Genomic DNA, 21483 nt, shown 5'->3' with positions numbered 1-21483 from the left:
TTGCATCTGCCTGTGAGGGCGGAAGAAAAGCCACTTAATACTAGGTTAAGAAAAAGGCCGTGAGATTCCCCATATAAAAGCCTTTGACATTCAGGTTGCTGAGTATAGGAATTAAGTTATTAAAATAACTTCTAAAACAGTTATGGGAGTGCTCAGTCCAACTACTTTGTGGAATGAGAACTGACGAATGTTCTTTCCTGTAATTCAGCCAATCTCAGAATGTGGTTTTAGAATACCAGGGAGTCCCTAGGAGCCTTTAGGAGCCCCTGAAACCCTCCCTTTTCCAATTACATGTCTGTATGAGGCCATATCTTTAAATACTTAGAACAACATATCTCAATAGTTTGAATGCAGAAGGAGGTATGAGACTGTATCTGTCTCTTATTAAGCCAGAATTAAAGAGATGTGCAAAAATATAAAACAATGTTACTTTCAATATATTTATTTTGAAAAAGTTATTTTTTAAAAGACTTTATTCATTCATTTGACAGAGAGAGAGAGAGAGAGAGATCACAAGTAGGCAGAGAGGCAGGCAGAGAGGGGGGAAGCAGGCTCACTGCTGAGCAGAGAGCCCGTTGTGGGGCTCAAGGCAGAGGCTTAACCCACTGAGCCACCCAGGTGCCCTGAAAAAGTTATTTTTAATAAAATGTTTCTGTTGATATATAATGGGTTTGTTATTAGTTTAAAAATGACTCTCTTGGGAAGACTTTAAAGTAACCACTCAAAAAAACTTTGTAAGTATCTATTTGATGAAGTCATTAATAAGATTAAGTTCCATATATAAATAAGATGTGAGAATTTTTTTAATGTAAGGATTTTTTTTAAAAGCTGCAGTATGTTGCAGGGTTGACCTGGGGCCTCTTTACTGAATAAAGAAGAGTGGGAAGAATCTTTACAAAACATTAAATTTACAAAACATTAATTTACAAAACATTAAATATCTGTAGATATAATTTATACAGAAGTTCTCTCAGGCTTCTCTATATGGCACAGACATTAATCCCTGAACTCAAAAAGTTTGAGAACCACCCCTCTAAATCATAGCCTTTCTTCTACTAGAGGCATTTTTTAAAAACATCAGAGAACTTATTTTTATATGTGTTCACACTTTCAGAAGTTATTTAAATGAATCATTTTTAACTAAAAATGTTAGCCTCTTTATATTGTTAATTATCTTTTATCCCATATAGACTATGAGCTCCATGAAAAGATATCTTAGGGATGCCTAGGTGGCTCAGTGGGTTAAGCCTCTGCCTTCAGTTCAGGTCCTGGGATCGAGCCCCACATTGGGCTCTCTGCTCCTCTAGGAGCCTGCTTCCCCTTCTCTCTCTGCCTGCCTCTCTGCCTACCTGTGATCTCTCTCTCTCTCTCTCTGTCAAATAAATAAATAAAATCTTAAACAAAAAAAGATATCTTAGGGGTGACTGGGTGGCTCAGTCAGATAAGCATCTGACTCTTGACTTCAGCTCAGGTCATGATCTCAGGGTCATGAGACTGAGCTCTCTGCTGGGTGTGAATCCTGCTTGACATTCTCTCTCTTCTCTCTCCCTCTCCCACCCCTCCTTAAAAAAAAAATACGAAGAGGGATGGCTGGGTGGCTCAGTGGGTTAAGCCTCTGTCTTTGGCTCAGGTCATGATCCCAGGGTCCTGGGATCGAGCTCCGAATCTGGCTCTCTACTCAGAAGGGAGCCTGCTTCTTCCTCTTCCTCTGCCTGCCTCTCTGCCTACCTGTGATCTCTGTCTGTCAAATGAATAAATAAAATCTTTAAAAAAGTGAAAAAAAAGATTTTATTCTGTTCATCTTTGTAGTGCCTTACACTGTGTCTAGCACATTGTAGAACGTTGTTCAATAAGTTCCTTGGATGAATGAATAAATACTTGTTTTAGCTAGTTTCATCTTTTCTCATTTATTCTTAATTCTACCACACTCCTAACATCTAAATCTTATAAAATAACATGCGGACCATCTACCGCGTGACCCATTATAGGGACTCCTTTGTTTCTTCTCCTTTATTCATTATAGATACCCCAGATCTTTCCTGCAATGTACTGTAGCTTTAAAAAAAATCCTTACCTTTTGTTTATGTATGTATCTTGATTTTAGTAATGATTTCATCAAATGGGAACTTAGTGATTTTGTTTGAGTAGTTACTTTGAAGTCTTCCCAAGAGAGAATAAAAGGCAAGAATTAAGGATTTGATTTGGAGAGTAGGAGGCTGTATTGTGGGGAACCTAGCATGTGGTGGTTGCCCCTGCAGTAGGATTTAAAACCCCTAGGATGGGGCACCTGGGTGGCTCAGTGGGTTAAGCCTCTGCCTTCGGCTCAGGTCATGATCCCAGGGCCCTGGAATCGAGCCCCGCATTGGACTCTCTGCTCAGAAGGGAGCCTGCTTCCCTCTCTCTCTCTCTCTGCCTGCCTCTCTGCCTACTTGTGATCTCTCTCTGTCAAATAAATGAATAAAATCTTAAAATAAAAATAAAAATAAAAATAAAACTCCTAGGACATACTTATGTGTTGTGCTGCACAAGACGCACAAAGACGTATTGTTGAAGATGATGGAGAAAGTGAGTGATCGTTGAAGTTTCTTGATGGGTATGTGAGGGTATGTTATATTAGTCTAATTTTATATATGTGTGAAATTTCCTTAATAAAAAGGTAAAGAAGATAGATTAGACTGATAGTTCTGGGATGTTTAACCATATAAAAAATTCTAAAGTTTATGCCGGGTATACCTAGAAGCCTAAGCACATTTAGAGGTCTCAGAGACCGAAGGAGAGAAAACATTCATGCTTAGGGTTTACTGGGAAAAAATCGCAATTTCTACTATAATTAGTTTGGGAAAATACTTAACTGGTAAAAAAGTGGCTTAAGAATTGTGTTGGGGGGCACCTGGGTGGCTCAGTGGGTTAAGCCGCTGCCTTCGGCTCATGTCATGATCTCAGGGTCCTGGGATCGAGTCCCACGTCGGGTTCTCTGCTCAGTGAGGAGCCTGCTTCTCTCTCTCTCTCTCTGCCTGCCTCTCTGTCTACTTGTGATCTCTCTCTGTCAAATAAATAAATAAAAATCCTTAAAAAAAAAAAAAAAAGAATTGTGTTGGAAGGGGGCACCTGGCTGGCTCTGATGGAGGAGCATGGGACTCTTGATCCTGAGGTCAGAAGTTTGAGCCCCACAGTGGGTGTAGAGATTACTTAAATAAATAAAAACTTAGGGGAAAAAAAGAATCCTCTTGGAGGTGGAAATGAGCTACTGAATGTGTATGTTAGGTGAGAGGTTGAAGGAATGAGAAAGGGAAACCATGTCTGAGGGAGTGTGCAGAAGGCTTAACAAGCCCAGGTGAGAATCTTCATTGTGATCCGTGCTGCCCCAGCAGTTCATGTGCTCAGAGCTGGAGCCATAGGCCAGAGTTAAGGAGCACAGAGGTGTTGGGGATGTGGTGGTTGAGTAGGTGAGCCTGATGAAGACAGAAAGAGGGTGACTTGTTACCGTACTAGAAATCAAAGGAATCATGGCTACAGGTTACTCTGAAAACTTTACTGAACGTCATTTTACTAATCATGTATACTTAAAATCATTATTCTGATAATATGTAACCAGTTTCTTTCTTTTTTTTTTTTTAAAGATTTTATTTATTTATTTGACAGACAGAGATCACAAGTAGGCAGAGGTGGGCAGAGAGAGATGGGGAAGCAGGCTCCCTGCTGAGCAGAGAGCCCGATGCGGGGCTCAATCCAGGACCCTGGGATCATGACCTGAGCTGAAGGCACAGGCTTTAACCCACTGAGCCACCCAGGTGCCCCTATGTAAACAGTTTCTTAACTTTGAACAGTTTCTTAACTTTGAAGAAACTGCATTAAAACAGTTTCCCTCTAGAAACTGAAGTAACTTTATGTACTTACCATACTTGGATTCTGGGACCTATGGATAAGACTTGATAATTTGAAAATGTTTATTAGGATTCTGAAGAAGAGAAAACTGTTAAAATGGATACTTTGAATTTTAATAGCTTCTCCTCTTATAAGTTTATTAATCAAAATGACAGTAATATGTGTGAATACTAAATATATGGGTATATTTGGTAACTTTAATTATATGAAATTAAAGGAGGGCTTGGGGTCTCTGCTCTAAAAGGGCAAATTCCACGTTTGTAGACTAGCAGATGAAATGTTGACTAGTAGCATATAAAAAAGCGTCAAAGTGGGAGGCAATGATAAAATTAGTCTAAGATTGAATGGATATTTGGATTTTGAGAATATGTGCCCAAAAGATTAGATTTAAAATCTTCTGTAACTGTCTAATAGCAGATTTTAACACAAGTACAGTTAGTTCATTAAGGAAATAAAAGTTGGGTCAAAGGAATGGGATCTTTTAGACGATTCAGTTTTGATCATTTCTACATAGATATTAAAACTCTTTCCTTGATAGCTTTTGGGGTTTATTTTTAATTATAACGTATTATTTAATGGGCATTGAGACAGGCTCTTCTTTTGGGGAAGAGCCAATCTGCTATAATCTGGGAAAGGAGCGTAAAGTCTATCAGATGGACAGGTGAAAATCTGGGAGGAAGTAAGAGAAGTGCAAACAGTCTCAGAATGGAGGTCATTATCTTGGGGATCTAACTGGAACGGGGAGGTATGGTGCATGTTGCTTTCCAATTTTATATCAGAGATGGTTGATGTTAGAATTTTACCCATGTTGGGGCGACCTTTGGGTGGCTCAGTCTGTTAAGCATCCAGCTCTTGATTTCGGCCTAGGTCATGATCTCAGGGTCGTAAGATTGAGCCCCACATTGGGCTCTGCACTCAGTAACAAGTCTGCTTGAGATTCTCTCTCTCTGCATTTCCTGATCTCCCTCTGTCCATCTATATCTCCCTCAAATAAATAAATAATTCATCTTGGGGTATTTATTTACTGAGGATTTTATTTATTTATTTGACAGAGAGAGACACAGTGAGAGAGGGAACACAGGCGGGGGAGTGGGAGAGGGAGAAACAGACCTCCCACAGAGCAGGGAACCCGATGTGGGGCTTGATCTCGGGACCCTGGGATCATGACCCGAGCCAAAGGCAGACACCTAACGACTGAGCCACCCATGTGCCCCATCTTTTTTTTTGTTTGTTTTAAAGAACTCTACCTTGCCTGTAGATAGTAAAACAGACTGGACCATTAAAAATTCTGTTCCAAGAGTTTGGGCCAAGGGACTGTTAACAGCATATGAGACTAGGAAGAGTGTCTCTCTGTTCATTGAACTGTATTTCTCAATGCTCAGCAGAGTGCCTGGCACATAGCAGATGCTTAATAAATATTTGTGTAATAAATGGTTTGTTCTATTTATATTATATTCCTGCATGAAGAAAATCATAATGATAGTAATAAATTATATCCCCAAAGCTTTAACTGTTTACAAAGTACTTCACCTTGAAGTTGGCAGGATTTACTTATGTAGTAAATAGTTATTATGTATGTCTTCTGTATGCCAGGCACATGCCTTGGGCTATGGACACAGTATTGCATAAACTACAGTCTGTACTCTCAAAGAGCTCACACTCTGGTAGAGAGGTAGCCAGGAAAGTGGTTCATTACCATACATTATGGTTAATGCTAGAGTCAGGGTAAGCATGCGGGCACAATGAAAACACACACAGGAAAGCACATAGTCCAGTCTTGTGGGGTCAAGGAAGACTTGCTGGAAAATAATGACTATCGAAAACCTAAAAGATGAGGAGGAGTTAGTGAAGAGCTTTAAGCTGAGGGAGCTAGCTGTGCAAAGGCTGGAGGGGTGCCAATTTTTCCTTGTGGATGATAGCATGAGAGGAAGGTGTGGACACAGATGTGGCTAACAAGGCAATGAAAACTACCAAAATGTATTACATCACTGAATAAAAAGTGTAGAGTGAGAAGAAAAGGGCAAAGACTGAAACATGTGGGCAGACAACATAGAAGAAGTGGAGAGAAGCAGAGCAGCCCTCAGAGGAGACAGAAGGAATGGTCAGAGACACGGAGGAACAGGGAGAGAGCGGCGTCATGTGCCAAGGGAGGAGGACTTCCCAGTGGAGGCGTGCCTGAGAATGTCAGATGCAGTCTTGACATTCTGAAGGAGGGAACTGTCCATTTTATTGGGCAGTGTAATGAGAAAGGTATTGTTGGGGCGCCTGGGTGGCTCAGTGGATTGGGCCGCTGCCTTCGGCTCAGGTCATGATCTCAGTGTCCTGGGATCGAGCCCCGCATCGGGCTCTTTGCTCAGCGGGAGCCTGCTTCTCTCTCTCTCTCTCTGCCTGACTCTCCGCCGACTTGTGATCTCTCTGTCAAATAAATAAATAAAAATCTTTAAAAAAAAAAAAAAAAGAAAGGTATTGTTGTGCCCATTTTTTATATGAAACTGAAGTTCACAGAAGTAAACTGGCTTGTCCAAGACTAGGCATCTAATAAGGAGCCCAAACAGAATCCCTAATACAAGTTTTCTGGGTCTAACTCCAGTGCTTCCTCCACCATTGCGGTGTTCCTAATGTGACTGGAAAATCAGCTGTTTCCTGAGAAAGTGTCATCAGGATATAATTTTGAGCATTTTGCTACAAGGGTCCTTAAGCAACAAAAGCTCTAGTTGAGTACTTTTGAAGACTTCAAAATATGTTTATTAACCTTTTGCCAAATTTAAAAACACACTGGTTTAAACATTTTTATATGAGAGGAGGTTTATGAAACATTAGGACAAGATTGAACCTGAATATGCAGTTTTGAAAAACTGAAGTGTTGTTAACAGAGTTTTATATTAGTTTCAGGTGTACAACATATCTATTCAACAATTCTATTCATTATTCAGTGTTCACCACGATATGGGGTACTCAACCAGTTGTCACCGTATTTACTGTGTTCCCTATATAGTGCTTTTCATTCCCGTGACTTATTTATTTTATAACTGGAGTTTGTACTTCTTAATTCCCTTTATATATTGGGCCCATCCCTCTACATGCCTCCCCTGCTCTGGCAACTACTGGTTTATTCTCTGTTTTTAAGAGTTTACTGGGTTTGTTTCTTTATTCATTTGGTTTTTTTAGGTTCCACATATATAAGTGAAATCATATGGTATTTGTCTTTCTCTGATTTATTTCACTTAATGTAATGCCCTGTAAACCCATCTGTGTTGTCACAAATGGTAAGATCTCATTCTTTTTTATGCCTGAGTAATATTCCTCTGTGTGTGTGTGTGTGTGTGTGTGTGTGTGTGTGTGTGTGTTTATCTTCACATTTTCTTTATCCATCCACACACTGATCGACACTTGGGTTGCTTCCATATCTTGGGTATTGTAAATAATGCTGCAGTAAACATAGGGGTGCATTTATCTTTCTGAATTATATATGACCATTAGAATGGCAAACACTGGACTCTCCATGCCATCTTTCACAGTGGTGGCGCTGGTTTGCATTCCCGGCAACAGTGCATTAAGGTTATGTCTTCTCCATATTCTTCCCAACACTTATTTCTTATCTTTTTGATACTTAGTCATTTTGACAGGTGTGAGGTTATAGCTCACTGGGGTTTTGATTTACATTCCGTGATGATTAGTGATGTTGAGCATCTTTTCTCTCTTTTTTTTTTTTTTTAAAGATTTTTATTTATTTATTTGACAGAGATCACAAGTAGATGGAGAGGCAGGCAGAGAGAGAGAGAGAGGGAAGCAGGCTCCCCACTGAGCAGAGAGCCCGATGCAGGACTCTACCCCAGGACCCTGAGATCATGACCTGGGCCTAAGGCAGCGGCTTAACCCACTGAGCCACCCAGGCACCCTGAGCATCTTTTCATATGTCTGTTGACCCTCTGTACATCTTTGAAAAAAATGTCTGTTTGGGTCCTCTGCCCATCTTTCAATTAGAGTGTTTTTTTTTTTTTTTTTGATGTTGCATTGTATAACTTCTTTACATATTTTGAATATTAACCCCTTATTGCATATGTCATTTGCAAATATCTTCTCCCATTCAGCGAGTTGCCTTTTTGATGGCTGATGGTTTCCTTTGCTGTTTCCTTCATTGTTTTGGTGTAGTCCCAAGAGCTTATTTTTGCTAAGTTTCCCTTGCTTGAGGAGACCTACCCATAAATATGTCGTTAGGGGCGATTTCCAAGAGATCACTGCTTTTGTTTTCTTCCATGCATTTTATGGTTTCAGGTCTCAGATTTAGGTCTTTTTAATCCATTTTGAGTTTATTTTTGTGTGTGGTGTAAGAAAGAGAAGTTTCGTTCTTTTGCATGTTGCTGTCCAGTTTTCTCATCACCATTTATTTTCCCTCTTGTATGATCCTGCTTCCTTTGTTGTAAATTAATTGACCATGTAGGAGTGGATTTATTTTTGTGGTCTCTATCCTGTTCTGTTCCGTTGATCTACGTATGTCTTTTTGTGCCAGTACCATACTATTTAGATTTCTACAGCTTGGTAATATGTTTTGAAATCTGGGATTGTGATACCTCACTTTGTTCTTCTTTCTCAAGATTGCTTTAGCTAGGGACGCCTGGGTGGCTCAGTTGGTTAAGCGGCTGCCTTCGGCTCAGGTCATGATCCCAGCATCCTGGGATCGAGTCCCACATCGGGCTCCTTGCTCAGCAGGGACCCTGCTTCTCCCTCTGCCTCTGCCTCCCATTCTGTCTGCCTGTGCTCGCTCTCTCTCCCTCTCTCTCTCTCTCTGATAAATAAATAAAATCTTTAAAAAAAAAAAGGCTAAAAAAAAAAAAAAGATTGCTTTAGCTATTTGAGGTCTTTTGTGATTCCAGAGAAATTTTAGAATTATTTGTCCTACTTCTATGAAAAATGCTGTTAGTATCTTGATAGAGATTGCATTGAATCTGTAGATTGCTTTGTGTATGTTTTGGATGTTTTTTAATGATATCAATTCTTCCAACCCATGGGCATTATATCTTTCCATTTGTTTGTGTTGTCCTCAGTTTCTTTCATCTATGTCTTAAAGAGCTTTCAGCATACACAAAAATTAACTTCCTGGGTTAAACTTACTCCCAGGTGTATTTATTCTTTTTAGTGCATTTGAAAATGAGATTGTTTTCTTAATTTCTCTTTCTGCTACTTTCTTATTAGTGTATAGAAATGCAACTGATTGCTGTGTATTAATGATCTGGAATTTTTGTATCCTCAGATACTTTGTATCACAAAAAATTGTGATCATTTACATATTAGGCAGCTATTATTTAGTCCAAGTTGGTCCCTAGGTGGCTGATCTATGAGAGGGAGGCAGTTTGGGCAGAGTTGAGGTCACTGTGCCCTTCTGGGAGGGCCAGAGTATTTAGGACATTGTGGAGTGAAGATGGAGAGGGTGGTAGCAGACAGAAAGGAGAGGATTTAAAGGAAATGGAAAACTTTCAGCTTAATGATCCATTCCTCGGCTATATGTATCAGTACTGTTGGACTTCCTTCTGCAGAACTTCCTTGAAGAATGTATGGTTCATGTATGATTCACTAACATGTGTGACATTCACATAATTTTTGAACATTTCAGTCCATGTCATGACTTTGTTGGAATCACATATACTCAGGGCATGATCTCAGGGTCCTGGGATCGATCCCCACATCAGGCTCTCTGCTCAGCAGGGAGTCTGCTTCCTCCCCTCTCTCTCTCTCTCTCTCTCTCTATCTGCCTTTCTGCTTACTTGTGATCTCTGTCTGTCAAATAAATAAATAATCTTTTAAAAGAGTAAAAATAAAAATCCCTCATAAAATCAAAATCCTCACTGTCATACAATTAAAAGTGAATTTGGTAACTATAGGAGTATACTTTTAAGTAATGTTCTGCTAGATAAATTCAGAGGCAATTTAGTAGAATGATAAGAGGTCATTCCTTAAGAGAATGACATTCATGTGAATATTGTTACCTGATTTTTCACTATCATTAATTACAACAAAAAGAGTGCTAACTCTTGTTGCTAACTCTAACTCGTGTTGCTGACTTCGGTACTTTTAGAATCAGAGAAAATAGTACCTGACTTTATCACATGTGAATGAATTCACTAAACCACAACCAGCTGAGTTAACTGCTTTTCATTCAGTACTTGAGAATCATTTAATAACCTAACTGGGATCTACTCAACTCCAAGTAATTCTAAGAGAATAACTGCTAGCACGTATCAACTTAAAATGAAATAAATGTGCTTAAATAAAAATTGTGCTCTCATGGGGCAAAATATCAGCACCATATTCTACTGCCAGTTGCCAGCTCAAGACTACAAATTCATTAAATGTAGAGAATACTATCAGTCATGTCTTCTGAGCTTCCAGTATATTCCTACTGCTCAGAATTATGGTTCTCAAATAATTTGACTACACTAGTAGGTTAAACCTTCTAAGCTGGCTGGTATTGCCCTCCCTTCACCGCATACACCAGTTGTACTTTTCTTTCTTTCTTTCTTTCTTTCTTTCTTTCTTTTCCATTAGTATAATACAGTGGGTAAGACTGTAGAGTGTGGGGGTGTCTGGGTGGCTCAGTGGGTTAAGCCTCTGCCTTTGGCTCAGGTCATGATCTCAGGGTCTTCAGATCAAGCCCCACATCTGGCTCTCTGCTCAGCAGGGAGCCTGCCTCTCTCTCTCTCTCTCTCTCTCTGCCTGCCTCTCTGCCTACTTGTGATCTCTTGTCAAATAAATAAAATTTTTTTTTTAAAGATTATTTATTTATTTATTTGAGAGAGAGAGAGAGCATGAGAGGGGAGAAGGTCAGAGGGAGAAGCAGACTCCTCATGGAGCTGAGAGCCCAATGTGGGACTCGATCCCAGGACTCCGGGATCATGACCCGAGCCGAAGGCAGTCGCCCAACCAACTGAGCCACCCAGGCGTCCCAAATAAATAAAATTTTTAATTAAAAAAAAAAAAGACTGTAGACTCTGTAGTCAGACAGCCTGTTGTATCCTGTGTCCACCAGTCATTACTTGTGTGGTCCTGAGCAAGTTACTTAACTTTCTAAGACTCAGTGTTCCATCTGTAACAGTTTACAGGCTTCAAACCTATTGATAAACTCAAAGATATTATTCTTGTCTTGATATTTTGAGAATTTTTAAATTACTGGGCTTGGAAATTTTGAGAGGCTTTACCTGAAAGGATTATTGAGGGGACTGGATGAAATAATGCTTGTTAAACACTTGGCACATTTCCTGGCACACAGTAAAGTCTCCATAAAATGTTAGCTTGGATTATTAATATCATTTTATTCATATGTGATCAAAAGATTTATTAGTGAGATAGTCAGTTTCAATAAGAGAATACAATCATGGACTGTGGAACAGAATTCTTTCTTGTAAAGTTACTGATCCAAACGTAGTTAAATTCATACCTTTAACTTTAGCTCAGGAAGATAACTGGGTTAGCAATTGGAATGTAATGCTTTTTCTACCAGGCAGAGTTACACCTTTTAAAAATTTATAAAGGAATCCTGGGGTGCCTAGGTGGCACCATCGGTTGAGCCTCTGAGTCTTGATTTCGGATCAGGTGGTGATGTCAGGGCTGTGAGATCAAGCCCTGTATTGGGCTCTGCGCTTAGTGTCGAGTCTGCTTCCCCCCTCCCTCTAAATAAAATCTTTGAAGATAATAAAAAATGTAAAGGAACCCTATAGATATTTGCCTTCTTGTTTTTGAAAATTTTTTCTCTAACATGAAACTATTTGAGAGATAGGAACCGTACTGGTTTGTAATCTACACCTTAAAAGACAAGTCTGGGGATGTCTGGGTGGCTCAGTCGGTTGAGCATCTGCCTCTTGCTCAGGTCATGATCCCGGTGTCCTGGGATCGAGGCCCACATTGGGCTCCCTGCTCAGTGGGGAGTCTGCTTCTCCCTCTCCCTCTGCTTCTCTCTCTCTGTCAAATAAATAAATCTTTAAAAAAAAGACAGGTAAGACAAAAAACCTGTAAACTTACTGTGCTACAAGTTTTTTATCATCAAAATGCAGAACAGAGCAAACTCTGCAAAGGATCACTTATCTTTTATTTTAAAAAGCTAAATTTAGGGACACCTGGGTGGCTCAGTTGGTTAAGCGATTGCCTTCGACTCAGGTCATGATCCTGGAGTCCCAGGATCGAGTCCCACATCGGGCTCCCTGCTCAGCAGGGAGTCTGCTTCTCCAACTGACCTCTCTCATTCTCTCTCTCTCTCTCTCAAATAAATCAATAAAGTCTTTTAAAAAGGTTAAAGTTAGGGCGCCTGGGTGGCTCAGTGGGTTAAGCAGCTGCCTTCGGCTCAGGTCATGATCTCAGGGTCCTGGGATCGAGTCCCACATCGGGCTCTCTGCTCAGCAGGGAGCCTGCTTCCTTCTCTCTCTCTCTGCCTGCCTCTCTGTCTACTTGTAATCTCTCTCTGTCAAATAAATAAATAAAATCTTTAAAAAAAAAAAGTTAAAGTTAATACTATTCAAACTTTCACAGATTTTCAGAGCTCAGAATACTGAAATGATATTTAAAGACTTTTGACTGGTTTTACTCATACTGATTTTAAAAATTAAGCTTATTTTATTCTGAATCTATAAATAAGTCAAGATATAATTTGAAGATTTTTTTTAAAAATTAAATGAAGGTAGCTGATTTATTTATTCTCCAGGACTATTCTTGACGGGCTAATTTTTCATCATCAGCAAACCACACAATTTTCTTTCATTTCACCGCACACACAGACAAAAAATGTTCCCTAAATTTCCCTCTGGCCAGTTTATCCAGCTAAATTTATCAATCCCTATAATCCTATGTGAGATTGCTCAAAATTTCCTCTTGTCCTTTGGTATTACTCTTTTAGATTATGCAATAATATATTAATATGTGCTCACTGGCAGGGGAATGTAGATTTTTAACTGAAGATGGTAAAAAAGGTAGTGAGGGAGACCATGAGTAATGAAATTGATCAAAACTGTGGGTACCTACTAATGTTAGGTATTGTTCTAGAATTTTTCACATATGTTATCTACTCCTAACTGGGAAGCACAGAATCGAAATTTGGATTTAGGTGTGATTATCAAATTGTGATCAAAGTGTGAGGTGTTAAAGGCTCACCCGTATTATTTATGGAGGCAATGAAAATAGTGAAGTAATATATTTGAACAAATTTGAAAGAACCATTCACAAATCTTTGACAATCTATCATAATTTAGGAGCTCTAAAAGAAGAATGAGCCAGAAATCATTCTAAGGTTTGAGAAGCTAGGAGAATGAAGGGTAAGTTTTATTAGTTATACAAGAAGAAATCTCTACTAGTTAACTCTAGATGTGATAGAGTGACTCAGGTAAGAGCTCAGGACTAGAGCTATTTGTTATTTTTATCTCAGGCACACAGATTACTCACAAACCTTGGTAATGACACACAGTCACATGTGGCCTGCTTTTATTAGAAAGTATTATTAATAATGTAATAACCACCCACAGGCTCACTGAACAGTAAAAGTTAAGACTTTGTTGATAGTTTTATGGAATTCTGTCCCATCCACCTCCATCATATTGTCTTCTTCCAGAGAGAAAACTTCAGCCCCAGATGGCTTCACTGGAATGTTCTTGGAAATATTTAAGGAAAAAGTGATATCAATTGTACATGAGGAAAGTCTTACAGAAAATTAAAGAAGAAATACTTCCCAACTCAGTCTATGAGAGCAGTATTACTTTGTTAACAAAAGCAGATGTTACCAAAAAAGAAAACTACAGTATCTCCCATAAACATCGATAAAAAACTTAACAAAATTTCATCAAATTGAATTTATCAGTCTGTTAAAAAGATAATGCGTCATGACCAAATAAAGTTTATCCTAGGAATGTAAAGTAGATTTAACGTTTGAAAAATAAATTAATCTATAATAAAAATAAAAACCATCTGATTAACTCAATAGATACAGGAAAAGCATTAGATTAAATCCAACATCCATTCCTGAAATTACTCATGCACCATAGGAATAGAAAGGAATTTAATCTCATACAGGGCATCTAATAAAAATCTGTAGCTAAGATCATAGTTAATGGTGAAAGACTAATCATGTTTCTCCCAAGACCAGGAATAAGGCAAAGATGTCTGCTCCCCTCACTTCTATTTGACTTTGCATCGACCGTCCTATAGCCAGTATAGTCAGGCCAAAAAAAGAAGTAAGAGACATCCAGATGGGAAGGGAAAAAGTAGAAATGCATTCATAGATGATATAATCATCTATTTAGAAAATCTAGTGGAATCTCCAAAAAAACTCTGGTGGAACCAGTAAGTTAGTTTAGCCAGGCAGCAGGATATAAGATCAGAATTTAAAAATATATTTCTAGGGGCACCTGGGTGGCTCAGTCAGTTGAGCATCTGCCTTCAGCTCAGGTTATGATCCTGGGGTCCTGGGACCGAGTCCAGCATCGGGCTCCCCACTCAGTGGGGAGTCTGCTTCTACCTCTTCCTCTGCTTCTTCGCCCAGCCCCCAACTCATGCTTGCTCACTCTCTCTCAAATAAATAAACCTTTAAAAAATTATATTTCTATATACTACCAACAAATAATCATCGATTGAAATCTAAAAAAATAACACCATTTATAATAGCATCAAAAAATATGGAATTATTTATGGATAATCTCACAGAATATGTGGAAGATCTGCATACTGGAAACTACAAAACATTTCTGAGAAAAAAATTATAGAATATATAAATAAATGGAGAGTTGTATAGATAAATAGAGTTAAAAATGGAGAATTCATGGCTTAGAAGACTCAAGATGTCATTACAGATTCAGTGCTGTCCCAATCAAAATCTCAGCAGGCATTTTTACAGAAATTGATTACCTGATTCTAAAATTTATATGTGAATTCAAAGGACTCAAAAACAAGTTTAAAAAAGAACAAAGTCAGAATTACATTAACTTTTTCAAGATTCATTATAATGTTCACTAATCAGACACCGGGGTGGCTCACTCGGTTAAGCATCCCAGTCTTGATTTTGACTCAGGTCATGATCTCGGGGTCCTGGGATAGAGCCCTGCATCGGGCTCCCTGCTCAGCGAGAAGCCTCTGTCTCCCTATCACACTCCCCATGCTTGTGTTCCCTCTCTCGCCGTGTGTGTCTCTCTCTCTGTCAAATAAATAAAATCTTTAAAAACAAAGAAGTTGGGACGCCTGGGTGGCTCAGTTGGTTAAGCAGCTGCCTTCAGCTCAGGTCATGATCCCAGGGTCCTGGGATCGAGTCCCACATCGGGCTCCTTGCTCGGCAGGGAGCCTGCTTCTCCCTCTGCCTCTGCCTGCCTCTCTGTCTGCCTGTGCTCGCTCGCGCTCTCTCCCTCTGTCTCTGAAAAATAAATAAAATCTTTTAAAAAAAAAAAAAAAATTAAAAAAAAAAATAAAAAAAAAAAAATAAATAAAAAATAAAAACAAAGAAGTTAAACATACATCTACCATAAGTCTTGGCCATTATACTTTACTTGAGAAATAAAAAAACGTATGTTCACACAAAGACTTGTACATGAATATTCATAGCAGTTTTATGTATAATAGTAACTATAAACAACCCAAATATCCATCAACAGATTGTGGTATATTCATACAATGGAATAATATTCAGCACTAAAAAGGAATGAACCTTTGATATATATAACAACATGGATGAATCTCAGAAATAATTATGTTGGGTAAAGAAGCCTGACAAAAGAGTACATACTATCTGATTCCATTTATAGAAAATTTCATCTACAGTGACTAAAAGCATACCTGCCTGGGGATGGGGGTGGGAAAAGCAAGAAAAGGAGGGAGTTAAGGGGTCTGAGAAAAATTTTGTGGGTAAATATATATTCTTTTATGGTGATGTTGTCACAGGTACATTCATATGTCAGCTTATCAAATGTGCACTTTTTAAAAGTAGTTTATTGTATGTCAATTAGTACAGCCTTTAAAATTTTTTAAGCCAATGGATAAAATTCTAAAAATTATTCAATTCAGAAGTAGGCAGGGAAACAGTAATAGAAGAAGGAAAAAAAAAAAAGGCAAGCAAGAAGCAAATAGTTAAATGGTAGACTAAAGCCCACTGATGTAAATAATAACATTAAATGTTAATGGACTAAATGCTGCAATTAAAAGATATTATCAGAATTGATTTTTCGGGGCACCTGGGTGGCTTAGTGGGTTAAAGCCTCTGCCTTCGGCTCAGGTCATGATCTCAGGATCCTGGGATCGAGCCCCACATCGGGCTCTCTGCTCAGCAGAGAGCCTGCTTCCCCTCATTCTCTCTCTCTGCCTGCCTCTCTGACTAGTGATCTTTGTCTGTCAAATAAATAAATAAAAATCTTTAAAAAAATTGATTTTTCAAAAAACCAAGGTCCAATTATATGGACCAATGCGAAGTAAATAACTAGAAAATTATATACATCATTCAGGTTAAAGTTGGTGCAGCTATTTTAATATCCAATAAGTTCAAGACAGATCAAAAGAAAATTTTATATTGGGGCACCTGGGTGCCTCAGTGGATTAAGCCGCTGCCTTCGGCTCAGGTCACCATCTCAGTGTCCTGGGATTGAGCCCTGCATCGGGCTCTCTGCTTAGCGGGGAGCCTGCTTCCCCCTCTGTCTCTGCCTGCCTCTCTGCCTACTTGTGATCTCTCTCTCTGTCAAATAAAATAAATAAAATCTTAAAAAAAAAAAGAAAATTTTATATTGATGAAGGAGTCAATTCAAAAAGAAGATACTATAATGCATATCCACTTAAAAGAGCTTGAAATTACATGAAAAGAAATAGACGGAATTAAAGGAAGAAATAGCCAATTTCACATAGTTGAAGACTGTTAGAAGAGCTAGGCCACACACACAAAAAAAATTAGTAAAGACACAGAAGATCTAAATAACACAATCAACTACCTTGACCTAGTTGATATTTATAGAATAATATACCCAGTAACTTCAGAATACAAATTCTTTGCAAGTACACTTGATACATTCAACAAGCTCTTCTGAATTTACAAGGATCTTTTTTTTTTTAAAGATTTATTTATTTGAGAGAGTGAGAGCGAGCGAGCGAGGGGGAGGGACAGAGAGGGAGCTACTCAAGCAGACTCCGTGTTGAGCATGGAGCCTGTCACAGGACTTGATCTCATGACCCTGAGATCATGATGTGAGCTGAAATGAAGAGTTGGACACTACAGCTGAGCCACCCAGATGCTCCTATAAGGATCTCTTAATACCTAATGTGCCTTGTCCCTTCTATACTCTGAATCTTGGGAAAGGAAACTGAAGGTTATCCCAGTTTATTACTTGCCTGGATTGTGTCAATGTTTTTTGAGGAGCAATTAACATGCTGTTTCTATTTACAAATATACATACATATTAGGAATTAAGTCATTAAAAATTGTTACTCAATACTAATATATTTTTTCAGGTGCAAAAACATATAGAACTCCAAAAACCCCCTGAGACCGCATTCAGCAAACATGAATGATATTTCCCAAAAGGCTGAGGTAAGTCTCCAAAGAGGAAACATAGGATTGACTACAGTGCTCCAGAAACATAGATATGCTTGGTGGGAAGGTCATAGTTCATAATGATATAGTGTCAGGACAGAAAATGTAAAAGCTAAAGTTCATAGGCTGTTCCTGGGCCCAGTGTTTTCATTTGGGTCCAAATCTTGGCAGCATAATTATTAAATTTGTGGATGACTGTGAAGTAGATGTGATGGCTAGCACCTTGAATAGAATTTTAATACTTTGATAAGTCTTAGAAGTTATTTTTTTTAGTATTAAAAAGCCAGATTTGATGTTTATCTTTGGGAGAAAGCAATAATTCACTCTCAAGTGAGGCTCCTTCTCAGCTACTTTTTCCAGCAGCTGCAGTAAAACTTCTCTTCACTTTTTTTCTGGTTCTTGGCTGTACTTACTGGGAGTTGTAGTAAGAAGAGTTCATTTGCTGACACCCCAGCATTATGAATTAAAAAAAAAAAAAAACCTTACATGGCCAATGACAGCACAAGACAATAATAAAATAAGGGCTGGGTATGCGACAGATTAATAAGTAATTTTCCATTATCACTAGGAGAAAAGGGTTTGGTGTTCTGAGGCACTGACGTTTTATTTACTGAAACTTTTTAGCAATCAGCTTAATTTTCAAAATAATTAAAACAAGCGGCTTTCCTGGTTTTAGAGTGGAGGGAAATATTTGCTGCAGTCTTTTACTCGATTTCTCCTTTTCTGGGAAGCTCTTTTGCCACCTTAGAGTTCAACCTGCTTGGAGTGATACGTTTTTACACATTTTTAATGTTGGTTTACAGACATTTTAGATGGGCTATACAGCAACAGTACCAACCTCAAAATCACTGCTTATATGTAAAGACCCTAGTACACCTCAGCCACACATGGAAATAAAGGACTGCCTTCAGTTTGATTCATATTTTTTAGGGAAACAAGCAAGAGTGTTGATATGTGAATTAGACTTTAAATCTGAAAGCCTAAACTTTTGCTTTGTTTTTACCTTCACCTAATTTATTGAAATTAGTCCTGGTATCTTCTAAGGGAGAGATGACAAATCTGAATCTTTAATTATGGTGTAGGAAAATAGAGTATATTGTTTTAAATTACAACCCAGTATTCAATTTTTCTATTTCACTAGCCTTCAGCTTCAGGGGAATACACCTACAAAATGGTACTTCTTTATATTAATAAAGGTTTTACTCATATTTTCTTAATTTCATGTTTCATACTTAGACTTTAGCAAGTAATCAGATTATGATTGTACAAATGTTTCAAACTTGTTTCTATTTTGTTCTAATAAGTATTTCTTATGTTGCTTGTTCTGATCTATCTTTATCTGATTTCTTCCTGTGTTATTTTTTTTTAACCTTTTTCTCTTTATTTTCTTCTAACGAAGATTCTGCTTTCTTCATCTAAACCTGTCCCAAAAACCTATGTGCCAAAACTTGGCAAGGGTGATGTAAAGGATAAGTTTGAAGCCATGCAGAGAGCCAGGGAAGAAAGAAATCAAAGGAGATCTAGAGATGAAAAACAAAGAAGAAAAGAACAATATATTAGAGAGAGAGAATGGAACAGGAGAAAGCAGGAGGTTATTTTATTTTATTTTATTCTTGTGCAAAATTAATTTTCATCTTTTTAATTTAGACTTTATTATTCACATTAACCATATTTTATATTCACTATAATTAAAATAATTTCCTGTATAAGTTAATTTTGAACTCTGAATATAATATAATTTAGTCTAAATTTTGGACACGTTCATATTAATTCATTTAACCATTTAGATTAAAGACATGCTTGCATCTGATGATGAGGAAGAGGCATCTTCGAAAGTAGAAAAGGCTTATGTCCCAAAGCTAACAGGTAAGAAACTTGAAAGGTAAATTGTAAATGAAATTGCAAAAAGGGAAACGTAGCAGAATATCGAACGTGTTTCATATGTTCTTAGGAACTGTTAAAGGTAGATTTGCTGAAATGGAGAAACAAAGACAAGAGGACCAGAGAAAGAGGACGGAGGAGGAGCGAAGACGCAGAATTGAGCAGGACATGTTAGAGAAGAGGAAGATACAACGTGAATTAGCAAAAAGGGCCGAGCAGGTATTCACTAAGTATTGAATTGGTATGTGCTTCAGAAACTAATTGTACAGACTGAAACTAACCCATACATTGCCTAATTAAAATATTTTAATATAACGTTAGCTTATTAAGCAGCCGCTAACTTGAAAACAAGATCTTAAGTACGGATATTTATTATCAAATGCCAAGAAGGATAAGGGCAGAATGTACTTAATTTTAAGGTTGAATGCTGAGATAACTTTTGTTGTGTACCATCTTGTCATTCAGTCCATATTCCTTACATGGTCCACATTTCTTGTTTTTCCTGACATGTTAGAGGGTTTCACAAAGATGTAAGGCAGTTTCACATAAACTATCCACAATAATTGAAATATTATTTCAATATTTCAATACTATTGAAAGACAATGGTCTTTCAATAGTAATCAATAAATACTTGTTGGTTATTACACATGAAGCTTAATTAGGATATCTTCCTACTCAAGAATTTGAGACAAATCATATTTTATTTAATAATGGTATTATTAGATTTTTTTTTTAAGATTTTATTTATTTATTTATTTCACAGAGAGAGAGCGAGCGAGCAAGAGAGGGAATATAAGCAGAGTGCGTGGAGAGGGAGAAGCAGGCTTCCCATGGAGCAGGGAGACTGATGCAGGGCTTGATCCCAGGACCCTGGGATTATGACCTGAGCTGAAGGCAGACGCCAAACGACTGAGCCACTGTTAGGCTATTAACTAGCTTATTAACTTTTTTTGCTTTTAGAGGTGTTTTTTTTTTTTTTTTTAAGATTTTATTTATTCATCAGAGACAGAGCACACAAGCAGGGGGAGCTGCTGGGCAGAGGGAGAAGTAGGCCTCCGGGCTGAGGAAGGAGCCCAACACCGGACTTGATCCCAGTAGCCTGGGATCATGACCTGAACAGAAGGCAGACACTTAACTGAGCAGCTACTCAGGCGTTCCAGCTTTTTTTGTTTTTTTAAGTTGGGGATGGTGGTAGAAAAGGGCAGAAATGTGTGGCAGCTATTTCCTTCGGATAGCCATCATTGATGCTCATAGCCACAAGGAACAAATTAGAGGGGAGAAAAAAATTACTACTATGATCTTAATTAGTCCTTTTAATGAATTTTGATTCCCATATTTTTTAGCTTAAAGCATAAGAACTAAGAGGTTGGTAAGTATTTTTAAAATACTCAAGACTCTGAGGGCACGTGGGTGGCTCAGTGGGTTAAGCATCTACCTCCAGCCGGGTCATGATACCAGGGTCCTGGGATCAAGCTCCCCATCCGGGTCCCTGCTCCGTGGGGAGTCCGCTCTTTCCTCTCCCTCTGCCTGCTGCTCCCCCTCCTTGTGCTCTCTCTCTTTCTGTCAAATAAATAAAATCTTTTAATAAAAGAAAAGTCAAGAATCTGATCTAATTTTCAGAAAATCTATTCTCTCAAAATGATTAATGATTATAATGACATATAAACTTGAAGTCTAATAGTCTTAATTTTATTTTATTAAGTAAAGAATCGATCAATTCACAAAATTTCATTCATGCATTGATTCTTGTTTTATATTATAAATTATCTGTAGTCACAGACTTGAAATGATGACAGTGATACTGTTTATGCACTTAACCTAGTTTGTAAGATCAAAAGAGACAATCAGTGTATTGAGGTTAATGAAATGGTACTTATTGCCTAGAGTTGTTGATAAGATTATATGAGGGCCTCTGTTAAGTATCTGACTCTTGGTTTCAGCTCAGGTCATGATCTCGGGGTCCTAAGATTGAGCCCCGCATCAGGCTCCCCACTCAGCAGGGGGTCTGCTTCCCCTCTTTCTTTCTCTGTGTCCTCACACTGCTCATGCACACCTGCTTGCTCTCTGTCTCTCTCAAATAAATAAATAAATAAATAAATCTTAAAAAAAAAAAAATTATAGGGGCACCTGGGTGGCTCAGTGGGTTAAAGCCTCTGCCTTCGGCTCAGGTCATGATCCCAGG

The 21483-nt window shown here is 38.2% G+C and overlaps 1 protein-coding gene across 6 annotated transcripts in view; it reads left to right on the top strand.

Annotated features, from left to right (window-relative positions):
* NEXN (nexilin F-actin binding protein) overlaps positions 1 to 21483 on the top strand; it is a 54779-nt gene that overhangs the window by 8794 nt on the left and 24502 nt on the right. For 4 of the 6 annotated variants that reach the window (XM_032303523.1, XM_032303524.1, XM_032303526.1 and 1 more), the window contains 4 exons: positions 17338 to 17416; positions 18819 to 19010; positions 19207 to 19285; positions 19371 to 19519. In XM_032303523.1, coding sequence (XP_032159414.1) covers positions 17390 to 17416; positions 18819 to 19010; positions 19207 to 19285; positions 19371 to 19519 — 447 coding nt within the window. In that variant the 5' untranslated portion in view covers positions 17338 to 17389. The remainder of the gene's footprint in view (positions 1 to 17337; positions 17417 to 18818; positions 19011 to 19206; positions 19286 to 19370; positions 19520 to 21483) is intronic. The other 2 variants (XM_032303527.1, XM_032303528.1) reach the window with 1 other exon arrangement.

The sequence above is a fragment of the Mustela erminea genome, chromosome 10 (assembly GCF_009829155.1).
Source record: "Mustela erminea isolate mMusErm1 chromosome 10, mMusErm1.Pri, whole genome shotgun sequence".
Lineage (NCBI taxonomy): Eukaryota > Metazoa > Chordata > Mammalia > Carnivora > Mustelidae > Mustela > Mustela erminea.
Note: the sequence above shows the minus strand (reverse complement) of the source record. Positions and strands in the feature narration are given on the sequence as shown.